At 32.1% G+C, this 24,892-nt stretch overlaps 1 protein-coding gene across 1 annotated transcript; it reads left to right on the top strand.

The window, feature by feature from the left end:
* The first annotated feature begins 5,048 nt into the window (after nucleotides 1-5,048).
* Nucleotides 5,049-24,809, top strand: LOC126744891 (zinc finger protein 385B-like). The gene is made up of 3 exons (XM_050452461.1): nucleotides 5,049-5,308; nucleotides 19,256-19,424; nucleotides 24,655-24,809. Exons 1-3 carry the CDS (start codon nucleotides 5,150-5,152, stop codon nucleotides 24,798-24,800), a joined length of 474 nt encoding a protein of 157 aa, XP_050308418.1. The 5' UTR covers nucleotides 5,049-5,149; the 3' UTR covers nucleotides 24,801-24,809.
* The last annotated feature ends 83 nt before the right edge of the window (nucleotides 24,810-24,892 follow it).

Here is a 24,892-nt window from a genome sequence, read left to right as displayed (position 1 = left end):
TAACATACATAGGAAAATTTTTTAGGAAGTATCTTATATGTTCCGCAAATCTCAGTGCATCATTTACAATTCCAGAGACTTGTTAACGGATGCATTAAGGCACACGAGGTTAATTAAGTTAATTTTTCAAATCGATGAATTCTTTGAATCTAGCTTCTGCTTTAGCATTTAGCATTTACCTCATCTTTGTTAATGGTAATTTTTTACCGTTAACTGCAGAGGTAAAACTGTACTTGTACTATTCTAGCTTTTCCAGAAAAATTATGAAGGCCACGCCATTAAACATTATAAAATTTGTAATATGAAAATATTCTTTATGGCGATTTAATCTGACATATACATGAATCGAAAACCGTTGGACACATGTTAGGCTGGGCAAGATAAAACTATAGAAGAACCATTGCAAAGAAGCAAATCCTAATCTGGTCATATAGATAATAAGCAATCCTAAGGTTACTTGCAAACCAAGCTAACATACAATGTGTAATTGAAGTGAAAAAGTGCATAACTCCATCTTATATATAGAATTTCAGATATGAGAATGCTAATGAATTTGCAAGAAGATGATCTATCTGTACCCTTTAAATAAAAAATACTATAACAAAGGGGCGGTAATCCCTAGGTAGAAACGCAACATCTAAATCCTTAAAAAATAGATGGGGTTTCTAGTAATAAAAAGAAAAGAGAATCAAATATTGGTAGACTTAATATCCCTTTTGCGATCTCTCACTGAGATGGCATTCCAATTTTCTTTGATGTACCCTTCCTATTTTATATGCAGATCAAACACCATGTTGTGCCAAATGACGTTATAAAGTACTGCTTTGTATCAGGGCCGTGTCTCGTGACTGACCATGTCGGGCCCCGCGTCAAGGCGCCATAATACAGGGACGCAATAGTGATCATATAAAGCTGATAAGTAAACACAACATTTTTTCTTTTAAAATATATAGCTTAAAGCAAAAACAAACAAAAAATTAGGTATGTGTACATATGAAAAAAATTTTTTCCATGATTCAGAGCCATAAAAAATAACTAAAAGATTTTTCAGCATAACTAATCGAAAATCCTAAACTAAATTAAGATTTAGGTAAATCATAGGTATAAGGTGCATTCTTACATCTGTCCGTACAATAGTGTGGAAAAAAATTGAATACAAGGTATAACAATGTGGTTGGATATGCCAACAAGTAAGACCTTTTAACTTTATCTTAAATACTTTTCGGTCTAAATGTTCATCTTATTTTATATAAAGTTTATTGATACAGCTTCATAAAATTTAACAATTTGTTTATGCTTAATAATTTTAAACATTGGGATTGATACGTAAAAAATATAAACGTGAGAAAACAGTATTTTTTAACAATCCTCGGAATTATAAAACGAAGCGTTTGACCATATTATTTTTTGTATCTAGAAGAGTCGAAGGAATGCACCAGTTGAGTATTATGCACGTAAAACTGATTTTAAAAAACTCATATGTTCTCATCGGTTTCTCATTGCTTTTTAAATTAAGCTTAATTAAAATGTTTTAAATAGTTTACCGCTTTGTATAACAAATGCTGTTGGCACAGATTGTTTAGTCCATTTTGTTGTTCTGACACGTGTCAGTGTCCGTGTGTTTGACGTTTATTTTCGAGTTTATATGACTAAAGGCCTATAAAATACGACACGTCGTTTTAATTAATGCATTTTTTGAATGTTTGATTTGTAAAAAACTTGGTAAATCGACATACTTCCGGATCCTAAGTATTTAGGTATATGAATGAAACATCTTTTGAAAGGGAATTTGATGATCTTTTAAATTATTGAATAGTCTACAAAATGTCTTATTAAAAAAATACTTTTCAGCGTTTTCATATTTAGAGATAAAATCCCGAAGCTTAAGTAATCATATAAAATGCAACACAAAACCAGTCCTGAGATACTAGAACCAGAATTTCAACTTTTTAAGAGAGTAAATCTAGAGTATTAAAAAAAACGCAGAAAAAAGAAATTTTCCGATTTTCGTAAACGTCTAACTTACCATGTACCGTGACACACCCTATATATTTTTTTAAAGGTGGTAGACAATGGTACAGTGAAAATATCTTGTCGAACTTGCATTGTCTTATTTATTTAATGTAACACGACGTTTCGGTTGGTAAGTATCTCCAACCGTTATCAAGTGTAAACACACTATCAGTTTCAAGTTCGACAAGATGTTTTCACACCCTATATAGTTATGGTAAAATGTATACAGGGTGTCTGCAAAAGGTTGGGAAATCTCGAAGCTGGAGACACTACAGACCAAAATACATATGTGAATAGACCTAAACATACGTTACTCCAAGAGTCGATAGATTTCAAGATACGGGGTGGTAAAGTTTGATTGAACAATTTTATTTTCTATTTTTCCTTATTGCTTAAACGCATTTCAGATTTTGGCAAAAAACTCGGTATATGCGAGTTAATTGGCCCATGTCTTCGAAAGCCTGCTTCGTCCGAAAATAATATTAACGAAGTAAATACATTGTCGTGGTTAAACTTCTTTAATAGCCATATACAAAACTCTACCGTTGCGGGGGAATCATTCGCGCTTAAACTGCATGTACTTTTTGCAGATGGAGCAATTGCTTTTGAAAAATGGTATTTACTGCACAACTTGCACTATTTCGGAAACTTGAAATACTTTCTAACCTACATTCCTAACCCCAACTGTACGATTTTCAGCGATAACATCTAAGACATTTTCTTTAACTTCAGCTGTACGTACAGTTCTGAGAGCTCCACTATGTCGGCCCATATTTGAAGCAAAGCTGCCTACCTACTACTGTGCTATAATCATTTCTTACCAGTTTCTCGTAACCGCTGATCGATACGTTGGAAAAGCATTACACCTTGCTAATCCGTACATTAAATGCATATAAGAATATTCAACAATATACTTATATCATTATTATTATTCTAAATTATGACAATAATTAAAACCATAGTAACACTATTCAGATATTATCCAAACCAAGTTGATTATTATGTTATAAAAAAGTTTTTGTCATCATGGTATACACAAGGCTTTGGAAATTTTAATACTAATATCTCTAGAGCAATTAGACTTTAGACATTTCTAACAAGTAGAACTTTTTTCTTGCGGAAATACAGAAAATAAGATTTTCAATCAGTATATAGGGTGGCACAAAAAATTTTATTTAAGTTATTTAACAAAATAGTGCTGTAAGTGGCGCTCTCTAGAAGTTTATCGGCCATAAAAAATTAACGAACTTTTGGTTCTTATACTAGAAAACCTTCCTGTACCGAGTTTTATGCCAAAATCTGCAGTGCTTCTTAAGCAATAAGGAAAAATAGAAAATAAAATTGTAAACTTGACACGTTGTATCTCGGAAACTATTAACTTTTAGGCTAAGGTATGTTTGGGTCAATTCACGTATTTTGTTCTGTACGAGGGTGGTCCCAAAAGTACCCGACCCAAGAAAGAAAACACGAAAGTTTTGGAAAAAAAGTTATTTATTTTTCAACATAATTTCCTTTCAGCTCTATACACTTTTCCCAGAGATGTTTTATAAGTTCGATACCTTTTTACTATTAAGAACTTCCGAGTCTTGCGACTCGGAATAGCCATTAACTGCAGACATCACTTCTTCATCGTTGGAAAATCTTTGACCACTGAGCCAGTTTTTTAAGTTTGGAAACAGAAAATAATCTGAGGCGGCTAAATCTGGCCAATAGGGTGCATGAGGTAGCAATTCAAAGTTTAATTCGTTAATTTTGGCCATTGCAATAACGGATTTGTGAGCTGGTGCATTGTCTTGATGAAACAATACTTTCTTCTTAACCAAATGCGGCCTTTTTTGCTTGATTTATTCGCTCAAACGTTGCAATAAGTTCGCATAATACTCGCCGTTGATAGCTTTACCTTTTTCAAGATAGTCAATGAAATTTATCCCTCGCGCATCCCAAAAAACCGACGCCATGACCTTGCCTGCAGATGAAACGGTTTTCGCCTTCTTTGGAGCCGGTTCTCCCTTTTTGTCCATTGTTTGGATTGTTCTTTTATCTCAGGTGTGAAGTAATGAACCCATGTTTCATCCATGGTTATGAAACGACGCAAAAATTCTGCTTTGTTGCTATTAAATTTCGCTAAACACTTAATTGAAACATCTTCACGACACTGTTTTTGCTCGAGTCTGAGCAAACGCGGCACCCATCTTGCACACAGCTTTCTCGTGTCAAAATTTTCAGTTAATATGCGATGTACCGCACTTTTTGAAATGCCTACTATGTCCGCTAGCTCGCGAACTTTCAGTCGGCGATCATCCAGTACCACTTTGTGAATTTTCTTTAAAATTTCTTGAGTTGTCAGCTCATTTGGTCGACCACTACGATGCTCGTCTTGGTAGCTCGTGCGGCCTCGTTTAAATTCTGCTACTCAATATTTTACTGTTGTTGGACGAAGGAGCAACGAAGGAGCGAAGGAGCAGACTTACCCAGAGTAGAATCACAGAATAAACGATCTCATTTCGATATTCTCTCTTCTGAGATCGTTCATTCTGTGGTAGAATCCAGTTCAGCTTTTATATTGGTTGGGCTGAGGCCTTTCAAATAAGAGTATTGTATCACATAACGATGACCAATTTTCTCCATTTTCACAAATTCACTGAAAACGTTCACTATTGATGGCTGCCAAACAAATACTAAACAACGTGGCGTCTTCAAACTTGAAACATATGCTTTGTAGATTATATACTTTCTAATACACTGATATTTTTCAAACTATTACCGACATCTCTAGGTCAGGCCTGGTACTTCTGGGACCACCCTCGTAGTGTCTCCAGCTTCGAATTTTCCCAACCTTTCGCAGACATCTTGTATATTAATTTTGACATTTTTAAAGCTCAATGCCAGTTGTAAGTCTAATTATCAATTTTATGGATTTGAAAACATTTCATGTACGTCCAATGTTTAACACTTTTCCGATATCCCTCGTATTTACAATACACTCACAAATATTGCAACTAGACATACCAACAAAATACCAAAAAAACCGTAGTCACTTTTTTAGAATACCATTTGAGCTAGCACACCATTCAAGACCGTTACAATCCGGTTGTTCCTAATAATTTGTTAATGTGGCCTCCTTAAGTAATATAAAATGTCGGATTTTAATCACAGTTGTGCTCAGGATGTTGTGGAACAACCAGAAATTTTAAAAGATAAAGTTTCCGAGGAAGAACTAAAGCCGGCGTTTCTGGGTACTCAAATTGGTTTGAGTACTCAGGTGAGTACTGTGAGTAACACCAGTGAACGATCTGTAAGTATTTTATTATGCAACACGAATAAAAATTTAGCTTTTACAAGAAAATAGTAAAGTTTACGTTTAAATTTTCAAACGCGTATAGTATGGTTTTATGGTTGGGGCGGCATGCACCATTATTTTTTCGTATGGGAAGGACTTTTTTCGTGATAAATCTTTTGAAAGGTTTACTTAAATTTGAGCTACACATTACTGAGAAATTCAATTTTATTTTATGGATTGCTTTCATTGAATTGTTGAAAATGTCTGCCGTTTACCTCCATAAATTAATACAGAAATTGAAAGTATTTCCGGATACTATGAAGAGTATCGGATTTTTTTTTGATAGGCCACCCTATAAATTTTTACTCATACATAAATGTTAATAATACAACGCTGATTTTAACAACTTTAAAAAAAGCTACAGGTCAAATCTTTTTTCAAATATTTTCAATCAGATCCAACAATACAAAAGGTTTTTATATTATTTTATAAACGATTTATTTTAAATCTACATAGTTTCTGCATAGTTTGTAAATCGTTTATAAGTGACGTGATTATTTAACAGGAAAATCTTAAAAGATTTGTATTAATTTTTTTTTTAAATTTAATAGTCTATTTTAGAAATGCATTTTCTTTTTTTTTTAATAAAAGAATTAATATTTTATAATTTCATTCTGATAATAAATAAACGTGCACCATATTTTATTTTCTTTTTATTTTACAATGTATATAGTAAACTCGTGCATATGTCTGATGGACCGGAAAAACGCTTGGATACTTCAATTAATATTTTTTAATTTTTTTAGTGAGAAATCGCCGATGTCTTTCATGTGTTTCATTCATACTTAACAAATTCCAATTTGTCGAGTATGCAGGCTTTCAGCCAATTTTTTTATCGCACAATATTTCATTTTACACCTCAGGTGTACCACAGGGTTCTAACCTGGGCCCAATAATATTTATTCTATTTATCATCGAATTAATTATCAACCAGTTATAGATTGGCATTTGTTGATGACCTAAATATATATAATATAAATACTAATAAGATCTGCTTATTTCTTCAGAGCTTTTGGAACTTCTTACGGAGGTTTGATGTGCTGAAAATAGATTTGGGAGTAAATATTGCTAAGTGTACTACAGTTAGTAATATCAGATCAAAGATACCCATTACCTATAAATATTTCGTTAAGGATACCATTCAGAGCTTCGACTCTGAATTTACCTTCATACCACATATTAATAATATGGCTGGATTAGCTTTAAGAGGTATGTCTTCATAATTAATCACTCGCAATTTTTACACTGGGACGTACATTTTTAGGCTGATGTTTTATTACCTTATTAGATCAAAGTTGGCATCACTGCATCATGTAGAATTGGCATTATTGTGACACTAATATATAATAATCAATATTAATCTGTTCCGCGCAAGTTTGCAAAGTGTTATAGATTTGATATAAAATTTGCTTCTTGTCTACCACTGGGCAGCTTCTATATTCGTTACTCAGAAGAAATATCTTTATAAAAAATTTATATTAGCCACTTAATGGCTTAATGGATAACCCTGTTCTCCTTTCCAGTCCTTAAATTAAATACAAGATATTGTTAAATTTTTTATCGTCTCAGTTTTGCCAAAGTTTCCAAAATATTGTTGATATTGCGTTGTGCGCTATATTTAATCGAATATGTCACGAGTTCCTGAGTTCATATGATCGTTGGTCTCTTGATTAATTTGTACTTTCATGACTGGGATTAAATTTGATTTTTTCAGATGTTGTCTATTGTTATTTTTTATTATTATAAACAATTTCCCGTTATAAGGCAATCTTGCTTGTTGGAAATAAAAGTTTATGATTATAAGGTAATTTTCCAACATTTTGAATTCTCTAACACAAAAAAGAAATTTATCAAAAATCTTCCACTCAATCTAATTTTAAGACAAAATGTTTATATTAACCTAAGTTGCTCGCAATAGCTTTATTTCTATATACCTGTATATTATACAGGGTTTTTTTTTAAATTTTATTTATTTACATTCTGAAATTAGAAGAATGTAAGTAAATAAAATAAAAAATTAAATAATATAAAAAAACAATAATAATAAATAGAGGGTTTTTTTGATATGGAATCAAACCCTGGAGCGTAAATCTAATACCATTTTGAAACCTTTTATCCCCTGATGATGGACACCACTGTGTCCGAAACATGTAGGGAATTTTAAATAACTAAGTGTTTAATAAATAAGTAGAGGGAGACGGCAGGATTTTCATTTTACCTTAACCTACGATTTCACTGCAAATATGGACTATTTCTTCACTAAATAAATAAATATTTACAGTTAGTAAAATTAAATTTACTTACAGTAAAGTTACTAAAGTTAAATAAGTAAAATGCCTTTTACACATATGTTAGAATGTTACTTGTGTATGCCGAAAAAATTGTGACAAAGCGCTAGAAGAGTACCGCCAGAGATTCCGGACTCGTAATTTGCCAAACCGAAGATACTTTTTAATTCTATACTGAATATGTAAGAAAGACGAAAACGTATTTAAAAGCATTCGAACAAGGAACCAGGGAAAGCTCAACTAGAGATTTAGCAAACTCTTACGGTGAGGGCTTATATGGCGGGTCTTAAAGAAACAAATTTGGTCCATATAAGTATCGACCAATACAAGCATTATTGCCTGGTGACAATAAAAGATGATTTGCTTTTTCCAACTGGTTACGTAATACATATAAAGCAAATGATAATATTTCAAACTAGATAATTTGGAGCAACAAAGAGACGGCAACAAATCTATTTGCAACAGAATGGAGTACTTTCCCATCAACAAAACGATGTAAGAATATTATTTAATAGATGGATTGTGACTAGTGTTAAAATAATTGGATCAATAAATAAAAAGTCAATCTTAAAAGCTACTAACGCGTGCATAATTATGCTGAGAGATGTGAAATGTATTGAATAAAATGGCGTTGTTTTTGCTCATTTATTGTAAATTAAGTAGGTTTGCTGGATGGTATTTTTATATTTGAAAGCCAACTTTCCTAAATTTCGTAAAATTATTTATATCGCTATAACTTTGTTACATTTAGATTTAGGCTATAAGTGTAAGAAAACTTTTTTATCAAGAAAATTATTCCATTTAACAAAAGTACTTTTTTCATATTTATTCATAATTGCGATGTTCAGTTTCTTTTCTGTTTTTGGCATTTTGAGCAATAGAATAAATCTTACTAATATGCCAATTTAACTGACTCTGTATCTTAAATATTAACAACGATACCAATAGTGCCGACTTAATCAAAGATACATCAAACAAAATCGGGAAATTAATTTACAAGTTCTGTCAGCTACGCAAGTTTATGAAGTTAAAAACTCTAAAAATGGTGTATTCTGCTACTGTTGAGTCTATACTTAACTATTGAATCTTGGCATGGAGATCTTCTTGCCAATATGTGTTAGTTGATTATTACTCAAAAATACTTACTAAAGATCATTCATAATAAAAATAAGATGTAGGGGAGAGTGTTCCACAATCAGACACAAAATAGATTTTGCACCTTGTTTATTGAACCAACCAAAATATGATTATCACTAAAATAAATTAAGGCTAAACATAAGTTTTTATGGTAGAACAAACATCATAAACCAAAAACTAATTTTAAAAAAGTTTGTTTAACAAAGGAAGGACAGATGTCTGTTAGTGGAACACACATGTTCCACATCCAGACACTGCATGTTCCACAATAAGATAAAAGGTAATAATATTTTAACGAACTTCTAAAGCTGAAAAATTTACTTCAAACTTCAAATAAGATTGTTGCCGCTTTGTTGTTCCCACATGTGCTGGTTTTGTTAACAAATTATGCTGCTAATTGCAAAGTCGTCATCTGTAAATATGAATTTATCGAAACGATAAATCCCAGTTTTTCCAAATCCGGATTTGATATTAGCGGGAGTCATCGATTTTTCAAATGCATAAGCAACACAGCCAGCGATATCAAAAATAGAAACAGGTATCCCAGGGTGCTCTAAAAGCCATGTTTGTAAGCCAGTATTGTAGAATGATTTAAACGAAAAAAACACCGAGACATCTAATGGTTGCAGCTTGTTGGAAGTATGTGGCGGTAAGGTCAAATTGATCACTCCATTTTCCTTGGCTAGATTTATTTCTTCTATCGTTAAATGACTCTCGTGATTGTCAAAAATTAGAAGAGAAGGGTTTTCTTTTGTGCTGGATGTATGTTTAATGAAGTTCCTTACAACGCTTGGAAACAATTCACCAGTCATCCATCCAGAATCGGAAACCAATCCCAAAGTACCATGCGGTGTCCATAAGTCATTCGAGGATTTAACTTTTTTGGTGAAAAAATCAAGACTGGTGGTATTGTATTCCTGGATGCTGATATAATATAACAAGTGATGACCAGTATATCTCGTTCGGTGCTCGTGCAGGAAGAGACCTGCTTGATCCCTCTCTGAGCCACAGTCTTTTTCGATTTTTGGACGGTTGTGGTGGCAGTTTCATCTAAATTATAAATTCTTGTACCGCAGTAAAAATTTCCATGGTTCTGATCCCCTTTTCCAATTTTTTGAAAAAAAGTCCAACATTGTGTTTATTGAATAATGTCGCTCTGGAGAGGCTACATCCTTTCGGCTAACGAAGACTTAATTCTGCATGTCTGGACATAAATCCAAGGAACCATTCGCGTCCAGCTTCCTTGTTTGTTTGCCAATTTTCCGGAATTTTCCAATTATTAATAGTTGCCATTTCATAAGCCAGTTTTCTGATATTAATGATCGTTTGTCCGTAACACATTTTTGAGCAAGTTAATACGTAATCGGCTAGGGCTTTTTCTTGATTTTCAGAAAAAACTTTTCTACAAGCATAATTTGGAGCCATTTTAATCTCTTTGGTAGGATTCTGTTTTGCCTTTTTACATATTCATAAACCGTTTGAAATTTTAAATTTTAGCTTTCAGCTGCTTGTCTTAAAGATATCTTCTCTACAGTGACTGCTCTAACAGCAGCTCTCATGGATTGTTCATCAAATTGCCCTTTATCGCTTTTTCGCTGACGTCCTCGAGCCCTTTTTCCTGAAATATAAATTAAATTTTTACAAAAACAATTACTTTTTCAACAACACTCCAAACAAGCATTGTGTTCCACAATCTGTCTGTTGTTCACAATCGTCTGATTATGGAACAAACATGCTGTCTGAAGGTGGAACACAACCTGCAATACAAAATTAAATTTAACTGTAACCTTTATACATAACCTACAAAAGTAAACCTGCTTATAAAATGTCGACAAAATAAACAATCGACAAGAAAAACGTCAAACTTGCGGCGGGAATTTCAAAATTACATGCTTTGTCTGATTGTGGAACATGTCTGATTGTAGAACATTCTCCCCTACTCTTCATTCCAATTATTTAAAGGTGCAGAAGTGTTAACAGTAAACCATATTTATATTAAGTCTATAGTTGTGTTTATCTCAAAAACAAAAGTAAATCTAAAATTTATTAATCATAGACTCTTAATACGGCAGAACATGGCAGTAGTCCCAAATGCAAGACTTACAAAATGTCAAAGAAGCCTTTTATATACAGTGCCAAAGATTTTTAATATATTACCAAATGAACTAAAAATTGCTCCTTTTAAAAAATTAAAAAATAAATTAAACAATTAGTTTATTGCTAATAATATTGTTTTTAATATATAAACATATTTATTGATAGTTCTACTGTATTATAATTATCACAGTAATACATTTTGTAAAAAAAATATGAAAAGTATTTAAATTTGGCTATTAAAATAATTAGATACCCCTATACACGCACAGAGCTATGCTCCATTGTGTATAATATATATTTAATTTGAGATGTATTATTTTTATGAACAAATAAAATAAAGTAAGTAACTTTGAATTATCAGAGGCACCCTGTATAAGTTTCATACTTTACATGTTTTGTTCTTTTAAATTTTTCGAGGTTAAATTAATATTTATATTATTAACTATTTTCTGTTATTGGGTAATGTGGCCTGTCGGAAATGAAGGCTTATTATAAGGTGATTCTAATATTTAAATTTTTCAAACTTTTAAATCCTTAAACTCAAAAAAGAAGCTTATCAAAGATCTTGTCCAATTTTAAAATAAAATGTTTATAAGAAACAGCTAATTAATTAAATAGCCCACAATATTTTCTATATATGCATATATAGTATATTTATGTAGTATGTATATAATATATTTATTTAGTATATAGTATATGTTATGTGAAAATATATACTATATTCTCACATAGGGTATTCGATTAAGAGGTGGGCGAGATACCATATCTTAGCAATAAATAATCCAGATAAAAAAAAATTGAATTAGTTAAATACTATGACCAAGGGTTAAATAGGGGGAGATAGTCTATTGATAAAAGTTTTTAAAATTATTAGATTATTCAAACCTGATAACGTTGGTCTCGTTTAAGAAAAGGTTTCATAGCTAAAACACAATAATCGGTTCATCACTTGGATCCTTGCTAGAGAGCGTTATTTAAAAGACTTTTCTTTTTAAATTTAAATTAAAAAACTTATCATTGTTAATAATTTTGGCATGGTCACTTCAAGTTCCTAACCCACTTCATTTTAAAAAAATACAATGTATTCATTATTGAGATGCGAGAGCACAAACTTGCATACAAGTTACACGTATATAATTATACTAATACTATTAATAAACTAATTTAAACAATATTTGCTAAAAATTCAAAGCATCAAATCAAAGGAATGACAAATATAAAATTATTATTTTTGAAATAAAATTTAAATAATTTATATAAATAAAAATATTTTCTTTTATACATACTTATTTTTTCTTGCGTTCAAATTACAAATTTCAATATACTTTTTTACGCCCTGTATAATATTATTTTTTATTTTAAATATGAATTCTGCATGCATTTTTGCTTACAAAAGGTATACCTTAAAAATTTCTCTAGGATTACTCCTTTTCTAGATATTTACATTTAAAGATTTTAAAGACATCCATGAAAACCATATTTAACTAATTAAATTGCTATATTACACTTTAAATGATTGATAAATAAAAATATAAAACCTAAATAATTATTTAAAAATAAAAATTATCAATATTTGCTAGCAAATGTTCCACATGGCCTCCATTTGTCGCAAGACATTTTAAAATTCTTTTATTAAAAGACCGCCGAATCTTAAAAAATAATTGCTCATTTCGAAATGACTCAGCAGCGGCTTGAATGTTTTCTAATAATTGTTCCCTTGTGTTTATTTGATTTTCGTAAACAATGGATTTCATGTATCCCCATACGCAAAAATCCAATGGGTTAAAATCAGGACATCGTGCGGGCCAAGGTCTTTGACTTCCACGTCCTATCCAGTTGAAATTAGCATTAAGATATTTTCTCACGGGTCTAGCAAAATGCTCAGGAGCACCATCTTGCATAAAAATCATATTTCGGCGCAGATCTAAAGGCAGCTCTTCTAAGTAATCAATAAGTTTTATTTCTAAAAACTTTATATATAATTATCCGTTTAGATTTGGAGGTAACTCGTAAGGTCCTAAAAAAAATTTCTATAACATCAGACCAAATATTAACTTTAAATTTGTGTTGAAAGTATCTTTCAGTAATGAGGTTTGGATTTGCAATATCCCATGAATGTGTGTTTCAAAAATAAAAATTCCCCGTCGGGTAAAAATCAATAAATACGGGATCTTGATTTTGTTGTTCCTGGATATAGCGGGCGAAGTCTAATCTCGCTGGAAGATCTGTTTCCAAAAGATTTTGTACTGGCATAAAATAGTATGGATAAAGACGCTCACTTTGAAAAATTCTTAAAACTGAGGACTTACTAATTCCAGTTCTTGCCGCCATACGCCTTACACTTATTTCTAGATCTTCAGCAACCTGGACTAACACTTCTTCTTCTTGGTCCACATTACGTCTATTTGGATGCCCAACATCTCGCTTTGGCCTGAATGAATCCGTTTCACCAAATCTTTGGTAAACGTTTTTAAAGAGTTTAAAATCTGGCTGCCTCCTATTTGGATACAATTGCGCATAACGTCGACAAGCTCTTAGACCGCTGTAATTTGCTTGGGCATAAACACAAACCATATCTCGCATTTCCGAATTAGAAAAATATTGATATCTAGGCATCTTAACCTAAAGTGATAAATAAAGACTACTGGAACTAACACTAACGCAACAAGTAGCAATTAATAACAGAACTATTAATAACTAACAAAAATAACGCAATAAAAGGGTAATAAAGTAACTAATCGTGTGTAACACGTAAACAGTAACACAGTAACTAAAAAAACATAAATCGTGACAGTGTTAGTGATTTTGTTTGTTTTCATTTTTTTGTTAGACACAGCCTACCTAATTTTTTTTTCAACTTAAAGTGGAAAATTATTCATTTTTTCTTGAGCGCATTGCAAGTTTTAAGTCCAAATATCTCGAGAACGGTAAATCCTAGCGTTTTAAGTTATACCTTTTTTAAGGAAAAATATTTGCAGAATAGAAATTTATAATAAAACATTACATTATACAAAGTGTAAAAAAGTTATGGAGTTTAAAAAAGACTAAAGTTTTATATTTGATTATAAACCCCCACATGCCAAATTTCATTAAAAACAAAGAACAAATGCTTAAGTTATGAGCAAAATTAAAAAAAAAACTTATACCTATATAATACCTAATATTTATCACCCTGTATCTTGGTTGCATTTCATTTTCGGGCTAGGAAAATTTAACCTAACCTCATTATTTTTATGAGAGGAATCTTCTAGTAAAATATTTACCATTATTAACGGGACACCCTGTATATAAAAAAATTAGCTCTTTATTTCCATTTTCTTAAGTTTCAATGAAATATAAAAATTAAGTATTAAAGAGAAATAAATAACTCAGCAGATGTCACAGAAATAATTAAGATTCATAACAAAATGCATTCCCGAATTTGAATACTACAGAGTAAAAGTAATATATCGAAATTCACTGAAAGAAGCTTGCTTTTAATAATTTTTCTTGAATCGAAATAAATATCGATATCTCTACTATTATCGTTAAAAGCTTTACACATATAATATAATGGATATCTAGTCAATATAGTGTCAAGGACGCTCGCAGTAAAACGTACGAGAGTTCCTTGAATTAAGCCTGGGAATACATAACGATACCTGATTAAGTAAATTGATGCAATCGATTTTATTGTGTAATAACTTTTAAAAAAATTAAATACACTTAGAAACGCGGAGTTTAATCATATTACATTATCCGATCTAAAAAAAACTGAAAATAAACAAGACCACGTTAAAAAATACTTATTTTACGTTTTTCCGGCTGTTGACCTAAACCTTGCGAATAAATCGTCTGAAGAAACACAATAGCTCTATGCAAATTAGGTCGGGTAAACTCGGCTACGTTAGAGCCATATGGTCATTTCATCGAGTTAGCCCGGTTTGATTTCAACGACTGAAATCTCTTGTAGATCGCCGCCAATTTAGGGTAATTGGGTTAACGAATTTATAGGTTTAAAATAAGAAATAATAAAAGGAAATTACATATAAAAAATAGAGAGGAAAATATATATTGTTATAGTTTTGGAAATATTTTTTGGTAGATACTAAGTCATCGACCAAATGGTTTCATGGAGGAGCTGCCGTGCCAAGGCAAAAGGATGTACTCGCAAAAAATGCGAAAATGAGTTTTTTGGATATTTGGAATCGGATTTTTGTCCTGCATAAGTGAATATTTTTAGAATTTTTATAGCTTAAAAAATAAGGGAGATAATGGCCCTGTCAAATTAATGTATATGCACTTTTTTGGTACTGTCCCAAGACAAAAGAATGTATGTGCTCATACATTACTTTGCCTTGGCAACACTTTACAATATTTATCAACAGAATTAAGGCAGAATAAGGCATGCGTTTCATATACCCTGTTTTGCCATTGTTTTAATTTAGTATTTCGTAATCCTCTGCCAAGTGCGGTCCATATCCATCCTCTTAGAAATCCAGTTTGCGAATTTAAACGGTGTACAAATTTGTTTAATGAACATAAAAGAAAAAATATTCACGACCACTTCTGGTTACTTGAGAAGAAAGTGCCAAAATATGTGGCTTTTTTGCCACATTGTTGAGAAAAAGGCTAAACGACAGGTTCGAGAGAGCCGTAGAAATTTCTCGAGAATTTACCGTTAAAAAAATAAATACAAATAATGAAGAAGAAATAAAGGTGTGTCAAAAGTTTTTTTCTGTGGACCTTAGGTTATAAAAGTAGCACAATTGTCGACCACATGTTAAAAATAAAAAAATGCAAAGACACTCATGGGATAAAGTTGTCAACCCCTTCAAACGATCAGAGGGAAAGGCGCACCTCATCTAACATAAAATCCAAAACACCCATTAAAGATGACATAAATTCCTGCAATCCAAAACCTTCTCATTACCGGAGGGAGCACGCGCTGCATAGAAAATACCTTTCTACTGAAATATCAATTAAAGATATGCACGATGATTACAATAAAAGGCATCCGGGAAATAAAGTATGTTACGAAACCTACCGTAAAGAGATAGAAAAGAAGAATATTGGGTTTTATGAAATCGAAGCCGATAAGTGTGGTACTTGTATTCAACTGGACCTTCAGAATGATGAGAATAGTCAGCTTAAAAAAGAAGAACCCATAGCAGAGGTAATTTTTATACCCTTTTACCGGCCTTTAATTATTACTTTTGCTTTTCTTTAACAAAAAACCCTTAAAAGTTCCTACAAAATATACATACAGTATCTGCAATTAAATATAATAAATTATTGTCCTCAATTTCAGATAATATTTTATTATTTTTGAGCAGCTGAATCTACCTAACCTACCAGCTAAATCCTTGAAGTTTTCTACCTATAATATTTCCGCCTTTTGTCTTATTTCAATAACATTTTTAATGCAGATTTTAATAACATAATATTAACGAGCAACAACTGTTATGGTTATTTTTCTTTAGTATCACCTACGTCGCTCCTTATAACAGAAAGATGCCAAGCAGTTCCTAGAAAATCCAGCCATCAAGGTTTATGCCGTGGATATGCAGAAAGTGTTTTTACTGCCAATAATGCCCAAAATAAAAGACTCGTTTTTTACATCAAGACTTATTGTTTTTACTGAGACTTTTGCTTCATTAAAGAAAAATTATGACAAACATTTTGCCATTTTGTGACACGAGGCGATTGCTGGAAGAAGAGATGAAGATGTAGCCAGTGTCTTTGTTAGGTTTTTAGATTTGTGTAGAGATGCTACAGATATAATCTTATGGGCAGACAATTGTACAGCACAAAATAAGAATAAGTATTTGTTTTACATGCTTTTGTTATATATTAATAACGAATGTTGTTCATTACACTCTGTAACAATAAAATACTTATTGAAGGGACATACATACAATTCGGCTGATGATTTGCATGGGAAAATAGAACAGTCGACAAAAAAATTTTAGACAATTGAAAATATGGATGATTTTGTACAAGTCGTAGAAAAGTCCTCGAAATGTTTAGTGCCAAAATAAATGACTTTTTCAGATTTTTTTAATGTTCAAAATATTTTTGTCCGAAATACTTTAAAAAAGAGCAAAAGCAATAACAGCAATACTATATTAATAAAGGAAATTGTCGAAATATCCTTTATGAAAGGAGAAAACAACTTATTTTATAAAACTGACTTTCGCTATCCTGACTGGAAGAAAATTTTTTAAGGAATTTGGCATATATGAAACCCTCGCGCAAAAGATTTTGGGAAGATATTTCTTCAACAGAAGCGGAAGATTTATTGGAAGAAGGGCTTTAATGATATTATGTGTTTAACCTTAACGTTTAAGATTTATTTTTCCCGTTTTATTTCAAACTTTGTGATATTTTACTAAAGAATAAAATACTATTTGATATACAGGGTGTCTCACGACGAGTAGACGCGATCGATATCTTATAAACTAATTATTCAAAAATTTTGAAAATTTGGCAACAGGGCACAGTCGATGGGGGCCACACAACTAAAATATTTTGACAGTTGTGACGCTTCCGGTTATACCGGAAGTAGGTGTCAACTTCGTTATTTTAAATGGAACACCCTGTATATTTTTACATTTTTGGTTTCCAATGACGTGGTTTACTATGACATGGTTTACTATGACAACCGTCATGATCAACTAATCAACAATCCTTGAGCCGTCTTACTCTACGGCTTAATTAGGCCAAATTTAAACTGCCAATACTTCAAAAACTATCAATTTTTGGACTAGATAACCTTATATAAAGTTAAACTTATTTTTAATTATCTTTATGAAAAAATGATAAAAATAGGGGGTTTCTATTTAAAAAAATCGACTTTTAATGATTTTTTCATTTTAACTTTTAATGCTAGTTTTTGATCCCCCTGTAAGGTTTTTTGAGTTAAATATTAAAATAGTCTTTTAAAGTGGTCCTTTCTCTCAAATAAAACCAAAACTAACCAATAAATAAATGCTACTAAAAGAGAGTAATCGGTAATTATGTTAAAGCTTATAAACATAGGTTTTCACATGAAATTAAAAATATCTCAAAAACGGTTACACTTAGGTATAGGATATTATACACAAAATATACCTAGAATTTCACGTGGAAGCCAAAAATGTAAAAATATACAGGGTGTTCCATTTAAAATAACGAAGTTGACACCTACTTCCGGTATAACCGGAAGCGTCACAACTATCAAAATATTTTAGTTGTGTGGCCCCCATTGACTGTGCCATGTTGCCAAATTTTCAAAATTTTTGAATAATTAGTTTCCGAAATATTGATCGCGTCTATTCGTCGTGAGACACCCTGTATTATCAATTATATGCATGAGCATCAGAATGTGCCATTATTTTAGAATTTTCTATTTTAATATTTAGGGTTTTATTTTTACGTTTCTTTAACATGTTCCTACATTTTATTTTACTTCTAAGCAAATGCAAAAGTTAGAATTTTTGTTTTTTTTTTAAATGTATTTTTCAAACGTGTTTTTGTTGGCATATTTTCTATTTAATTTTTTGTTTATTATGCACTTTCCAAATATGTTTTTATTTTGTTAGAATTTTTTTTTATTTTTATTTAAAAGGTTTTACTTTTATGTTCCTTTAATCTTTCCTACATTTTATATTACTTAATAAAAACCTTTTATATTACCTTTAATTTTATTTATAATCCCAGAAGCGAGATATAAATGTATAAAATATACACTGTTTTGACACATTTTACGAATTTTCTACGCATGTTAAACCATGGTAAAATGATGTACAAGCCAATACATTATTTTGCCATTTTTTGAAATTAGGTATTTAAAAATAATTACCAAGGCAAAAGAATATAAGCGACATAACTGCGTTAAAGTGATATTTATAGAGCTTTACTTTAGTATAGTCTAAAAGGTATGGTAAAAAAACATAGGTTCGCAAATTTTTATAAAGATACGTCAACTAATAACCGCAGGGACAAAAAATAAGCAAAAACCTTAATTTCTCAAAACTTGCTTTTTGCGAGTACATTCTTTTGCCTTGGCACGGTAGAGCTGTCACTGTCAGTACAAGATCCCATTGGGCGTCGGGACAGATAAATGTTTGATTAACTATTGAAAAAGGGTTGGAAATATGATAGTTGATAGTGGTATACTCAATATTAAAAGATAGGTATGACACAAAAGGAATAGGGTTTGTGATACCTTAAAGATGTTTCGTAAAGCGATAAGGCTCACCAAAATATGAAATTGATTGCCAGAAACAATAAGTAGGCAATTAGCTAAACCACAATATTTTTATTGACTTAAAAATTAACCAAAAGATGTTTAAAATATTTCAAGATTATGCGAATTTTAAGACTTCTTGTTTTTTAATAAAAATCTATTTATTTTCAGCTCTGCTGCGAAATATGCAACATAAAAGTAACGAGCTCGAAGATCCTGCAACGCCATCTGGAAGGGAGAAAACACAAATCCAGAGCCGAAAGACAGGGCAAAACCTTTTATTGTGACATATGTGACGTCACCGCTAATAGCGAAATCCAGTTAAACATTCATTTAACCAGTAAGTGATTTACTTACCTTTATTCATTTCCTATGTGGTCTTAGATTCGAACTTAAAAAATTCGTAGCATTAATAGGTACTTAAAAATAGCCAATATTTTCTAAACATATAACTTTATGACGTCTTTTAAAATCGATTTAGAAGCTAACGTCTGCGTATGAAATGTACGCCTAAGTATTATTACAGTCATTTTGTTCTAAAAATATTGTTCCGTTTACAGTAACAATTATTTTTGAGTACACAAAAATTTATTCAATACAATGTTTTCATGAATTTTTCATATTATAATAGCAGTTAAAATACCTTTAGCCCAGCAAAATATCAATTAAAAGTATATGATTGATTAATTTAGATAAAAGTCTTATCTGTACTTCATGAGTCATGTTGTCACTTATATTCAATTTTTCCTAAATCATTAAATAGAAAATTATTTTTTTATCTAAAGCATACAGGCATGTTGAACTGGTTCATCAATGTATATGACTAACCATTTGTAAAACTTTGAAAATTAGTATTATTAGTAAGAGGACAATAAACGAAATTGTACTGAAGATGTTTTCTTTTCATGTACTTACTATAAGCAAATTTACGTTATGGAAGTTAACAACAGAATCAGAAACGAAAATCAATTTTTTACAGTCGACCAGATAAGTTCTGCACGCAATATATTTTTTTCCATATTTAAGGATCAAATCTGATTTTAAACTTCTAAAATAAATCTAAGAGAAAAATTATAATGACATATAAAGAAAAGGGATGTAGACTTAATTTAGTTGCAGCGTAAAAGATAAATGTTTGTAAAATAAATAATCAAAAAAATCACAGTAATTGTTAAAAATTTAGAAATGTGTCCACCAATATTTATAAATACCGCGACTCGAATAAGGAAAGTCTTAGATATAATAAAACAAAATATGTAATGATTCATTTAAAATGGGATTATTTTGTAACCTTCCTAGATATTGGAAAAACGGCAAAAGTTGCTAAATGCATTATAAAGTATACAGGGATAATAGATAAAATTTTTGTATGTTTTATACTTTTGGGAAGATTTTTACAAAAAGTCATTAAAAAATATTATGGATTACACGAAAATGGCCTAGAAAGTATTATTGATAAATATAAAGAACTTAACGAAATAACTAATTATGAATTTGAGTATCCAGTTCCCTATACATTAGAATCATTAGATAAAATATTTATTAATCTATAAAAATCTATATTAAAAAAATATGAACTAAACACATTCTACCACATTATATTTTTTTGATATAACACTAAATATTCAATATTTTTACAAAGAAGTCAAATTATTAGTACTTACTACAATTTTTTAAGACATTTGAGGGTGGCTTTCACCCTTTCATCCCCTAAAAAAACGTGTGTCTCTGATATATATCGTGTATTTTATTATCTTTCATTTATATGCCAAGTTTAAAGGTGTACAAAATTTTTAACAAATACTGTGAGTTTTTTAAGTTATTTATTATTTTACAAACATTTATCTTTTATGCCAAAAAAAAATCAAATCTACACCCTTCTTGTATTTTGTAATTATTTTTTTTCTCTTAACTTTATTTTAGATGTTTAAATCAGACTTAATCCTTAAATATGCAAAAAAATAGATTGCGTGCAGAACTTATCTGGGCGACTGTAAAAATGTGATATTCGTTTCTGATTCTGTTGCTTTCATGACGTAACAAATTTTCGTTACAATACTATATGATTGTATGATATCTTGACAAAAGACTTTGTTAGGATTTTTTAAAGTTTTACATGTAAGAATGGTCTATCACAGTTCAGTTAAGTTAAGAAATATTTTAGGAAACCCAAAAAATCAAATGAAGACCTCAAGAGTTTCTGATAAAATTGATTTTTTTTTCTTTTTCTTATGGTGAACACAAGCACAAGAGGAAAGTCCTATGTCACTCTTGGAGTGGTGCTTGCGCGAAGAAATTTGTGGGCATTTATCTTGAATCGCTGTAGGTTGTATGCGTCGGGAAATTTATGAGGTGGAAGCCCGTTCCACAAAGAAGATGTTCTCCAGATGAATGAGTCCCGATACAGCGACGTCCTTGGGGTAGGCAGGTGGACTCTTGCCGGAACAGCCCTGGGTGGAATCAGGCCTACCAGCTCAGAGGAGCACTTACCGTGATAATAACGGTAGAATAAACAGAGATCAGCCACCTTTCTCCTGTGCTCTAGACTATCCAGACTCTTTGTCAGTTCTGGTTTGTCAATAAGACGAATAGCTCTCTTCTCTATAGAATCCAGCAGGTTTAAATTATGCTTGGGTGCAGAGCTCCAGACATGCGAGCAATACTCGAGGGAAGGGCGTATTTGAGCCTTATAAAGAGTCAGCAGCTGTTCTGGTGTATACAGTTTTTTCGTTTTGAAAAGCACTCCGAGTTTTTTTGGAAGCCGCCCTGGCGACCTCGGCAACGTGGTCATGCCAGGACACACTGTTGGTGACCTCGACTCCTAGAAGATGTAAAGATGATTTCATTGGCAATGCTTTCCCTGCCATAACCAGCTCCGGGCCACCAAGGTTAGTCTTCATCGTAAATACTGCAGCCTGCGTTTTTTTAGAGTTAAAATTGACCAGATTGTTACCGCCCCACTCTAAGATTGTTCTAATATCGTTGTTGATTGAAGCTACTTGTTGCTGCCTAAGATTCTGAAAACTTGCGGCTGTCGTTGGTTTGGCGGACTTAAATGTGGAAATAAGTGTGCTATCGTCCGTAAAGCTGTAGATTGGATTGATGGTTCCTAGCAAATCGTTGATATATATCAAGAAAAGGGTGGGGGATAGAATGCATCCTTGAGGGACTCCAGCGTTAATGTCAAATTTGTCGGAGAGGTATTTATCGACGGCTACTTGGATTGTTGGTTGTTCAAGAAAACTTTTAATCCAATTCAATAATGAGTTTTGTATGCCGATTGAGGAGAGCTTGGTTAGTAGTCCCTCATGCCACACTTAGAAATGTCAAGAGCGACTGAGCGGGACTCGCCGTGTTTCTCCATGGCCTCCGTCCACAAGTGTGTGACGTAAGTCAGAAGATCGCCGGTGGATCTAAGCTTTCGGAAGCCGTATTGATGATCGCTGATTAGTCCAGATGATTCCAGATATCTTAACAGGTGTTGGTTGACTGCTTTCTCCATAATCTTCGATATTACTGGAACTAGTGCAATCGGGCGGTAATTGGAGGGCATTAGACAATGCTTCAATCTTAGACAAGACAATCTTACCCTTTTTGGGTACAGCTTGCACTCGAGCAGTTTTCCAGCTTGTTGGAAATTGGCCCTGCTTATACGATGCCGTAAACAGTCTACATAAGGGAGGAGTCAATTCGTCTGCACAACGTTTTAGTATTAGGGCTGGAATTCCATCGGGTCCAGAAGCTTTGTTGGTGTCTACGCTTTTAAGGATTTTATTTATAATTCGTTGGGGAAACGAAATTTCTCCCATCGATGAATTCACCCTTGGCAAATATGGCGGTGTTTTGCCTTGCGCGTGCAGAGTAGAATTGGACGCGAAGAGTTTACCCAGTAAGTTGGCTTTTTCTCTTGCTGTTACCGCGATAGAACCATCATCTGCTGTTAGGGGTGGCAAGGCCGACTTAGCAAATCCTTGACTAACGGCTTTCGATACCGACCAGAAAGATCTTGTTCCATTTGGGCAGTTTAGTAGTTTGTTTTTGATCCTGTTGTTGTGACTCTCTTTGGATTCATCAATAATTCGCTTGCAGCTATTTCTGAAGGCTTAAAAGTTCCTCCGATTTTCGATGGAAGGATGTTGACGCCATTTGCGATATGCTGCGTTTTTAGTGTTTACTGCCTTTTTGCAATTCAGGTTGAACCATTGCTTGTTGTTTGATCCGCATTTAGTAGTAAAAGGGATATAAGCTTCCATTCCTGTCAAGATCGTCTCTGTAATTTGGTTTGCACATTCTGAGATGTTATTGGTTCTAAAGCAGACTTCTTTCCAAGGGAATGGGCGATAAAATTCCCGAAGATGGTTCCACTCTGCTGATTTATAGTGCCATACCTTTCGCAGCATCGGAGGATCCTGCGTTTTAACCTCCAACTGGCAAGAGACTGTAATCAATTTGTGGTCCGATGTTCCTAGAGGGGCATGTACTGATACAGTGTACGAGTCAGGGTCTGAATCCAAGACCAGATCCAGGAGACTCTCGAACTCGCCGTCTCGATCGGGGATTCTGGTAACAACAGTAAACAGCAACTTCGACTTGTATTTTCATGTTTATTAGAAAGATAGAAATTTATTTTCTCATAAGATGTCGTGGCACCAATATGTATATTTGATATAAAATGTTTATTTATTTCAGAAGAGTTTTTAAAATGAGGTAGTAGATCATGATTCATATTTTTGTTAGTTAATTTTAATTTCTTAGCTGTTTGCCAAAATTATTTTCCTTTCTTTACAGAAAGTTGGTTAAAATAAGCGGCCTTTTCTCTTAATACTGCAGGTTTAGTATAATTTCTTAATTCTCAGTAATACTGCAGTTTGGGTTGAGTTCTCTTCTTATTGTAGGCTCGTCTAGCTTTATCGCGAAATTTCATTAACAGCCTGTATTTGTGGTATATATTAAGTGATTTTTTAAGCAAAGCACAAAGTCGATGACCAAGATTTCAAACAAATTTTTTGAATCAAACTCAAGATATATTTTATTGAATTTTAGTTATTTTTTTATGTACACTCAAATTCCACCACCACTTGTTTGCGTCTCTTTCCTGATAAATTTATATCCTGGAATTATAAAAAGATTTAAAGATTGATCTGGTAAGATGTATAGAGTTCAACATAGGAAGTAAACTCATGAAAACCGAAATTTTTTTGGTACTACGCATTCGTCTAGTTCCGGTTTATCCGCCATTTGCGGAATTAAAAAAGAGAACAGCCTCTACGCCATTCATCCCCATAACACGCGCTGCTCCATAGCCAACCAGAACCACCATGTATTTTAAAATTGTTAAATGTGAGAATGATGTATTAGAATTAAATATTCTAATACATAATTATTTCTGAGGAATCTTAAAGACATAAATAGAAAAATTTATTTGTTCACAACTCACCCTGCAGCTAATAACTTTGCAAGCTCGTAAAACTATCATCAGAGAGTATCAAAAACGGCTACTTTTTACTAATTTAAACAGACTTGGAGTGTTTTAGGTAAATACTTATTTTGTTATTTATCATATTTTACAGGTTCAAAGCACAAAACAAAAGTAGCCAAAGAAGAATGTAAAGTATTCCTGGATATGTCCTCGTATTCTACTAGTCTATACATTTTTATCTTTGCCCTTTTTTGTATTGTTGTTAATCTTATAATTTTAGTAAAGGTCTCTATTTAAAAAATATTATTCGCTTGTTTGTTTTTTGTTTAAGTTACTTAGCTAACATTAATTTACTGTCTACCTGAATATTTTATAAATTGTCAAATATT

This window comes from Anthonomus grandis, chromosome 15, assembly GCF_022605725.1.
Source record: "Anthonomus grandis grandis chromosome 15, icAntGran1.3, whole genome shotgun sequence".
Lineage (NCBI taxonomy): Eukaryota > Metazoa > Arthropoda > Insecta > Coleoptera > Curculionidae > Anthonomus > Anthonomus grandis.
The sequence above is the reverse complement of the archived record's forward strand: the minus strand, read 5'-3'. Positions and strand labels throughout refer to the sequence as shown.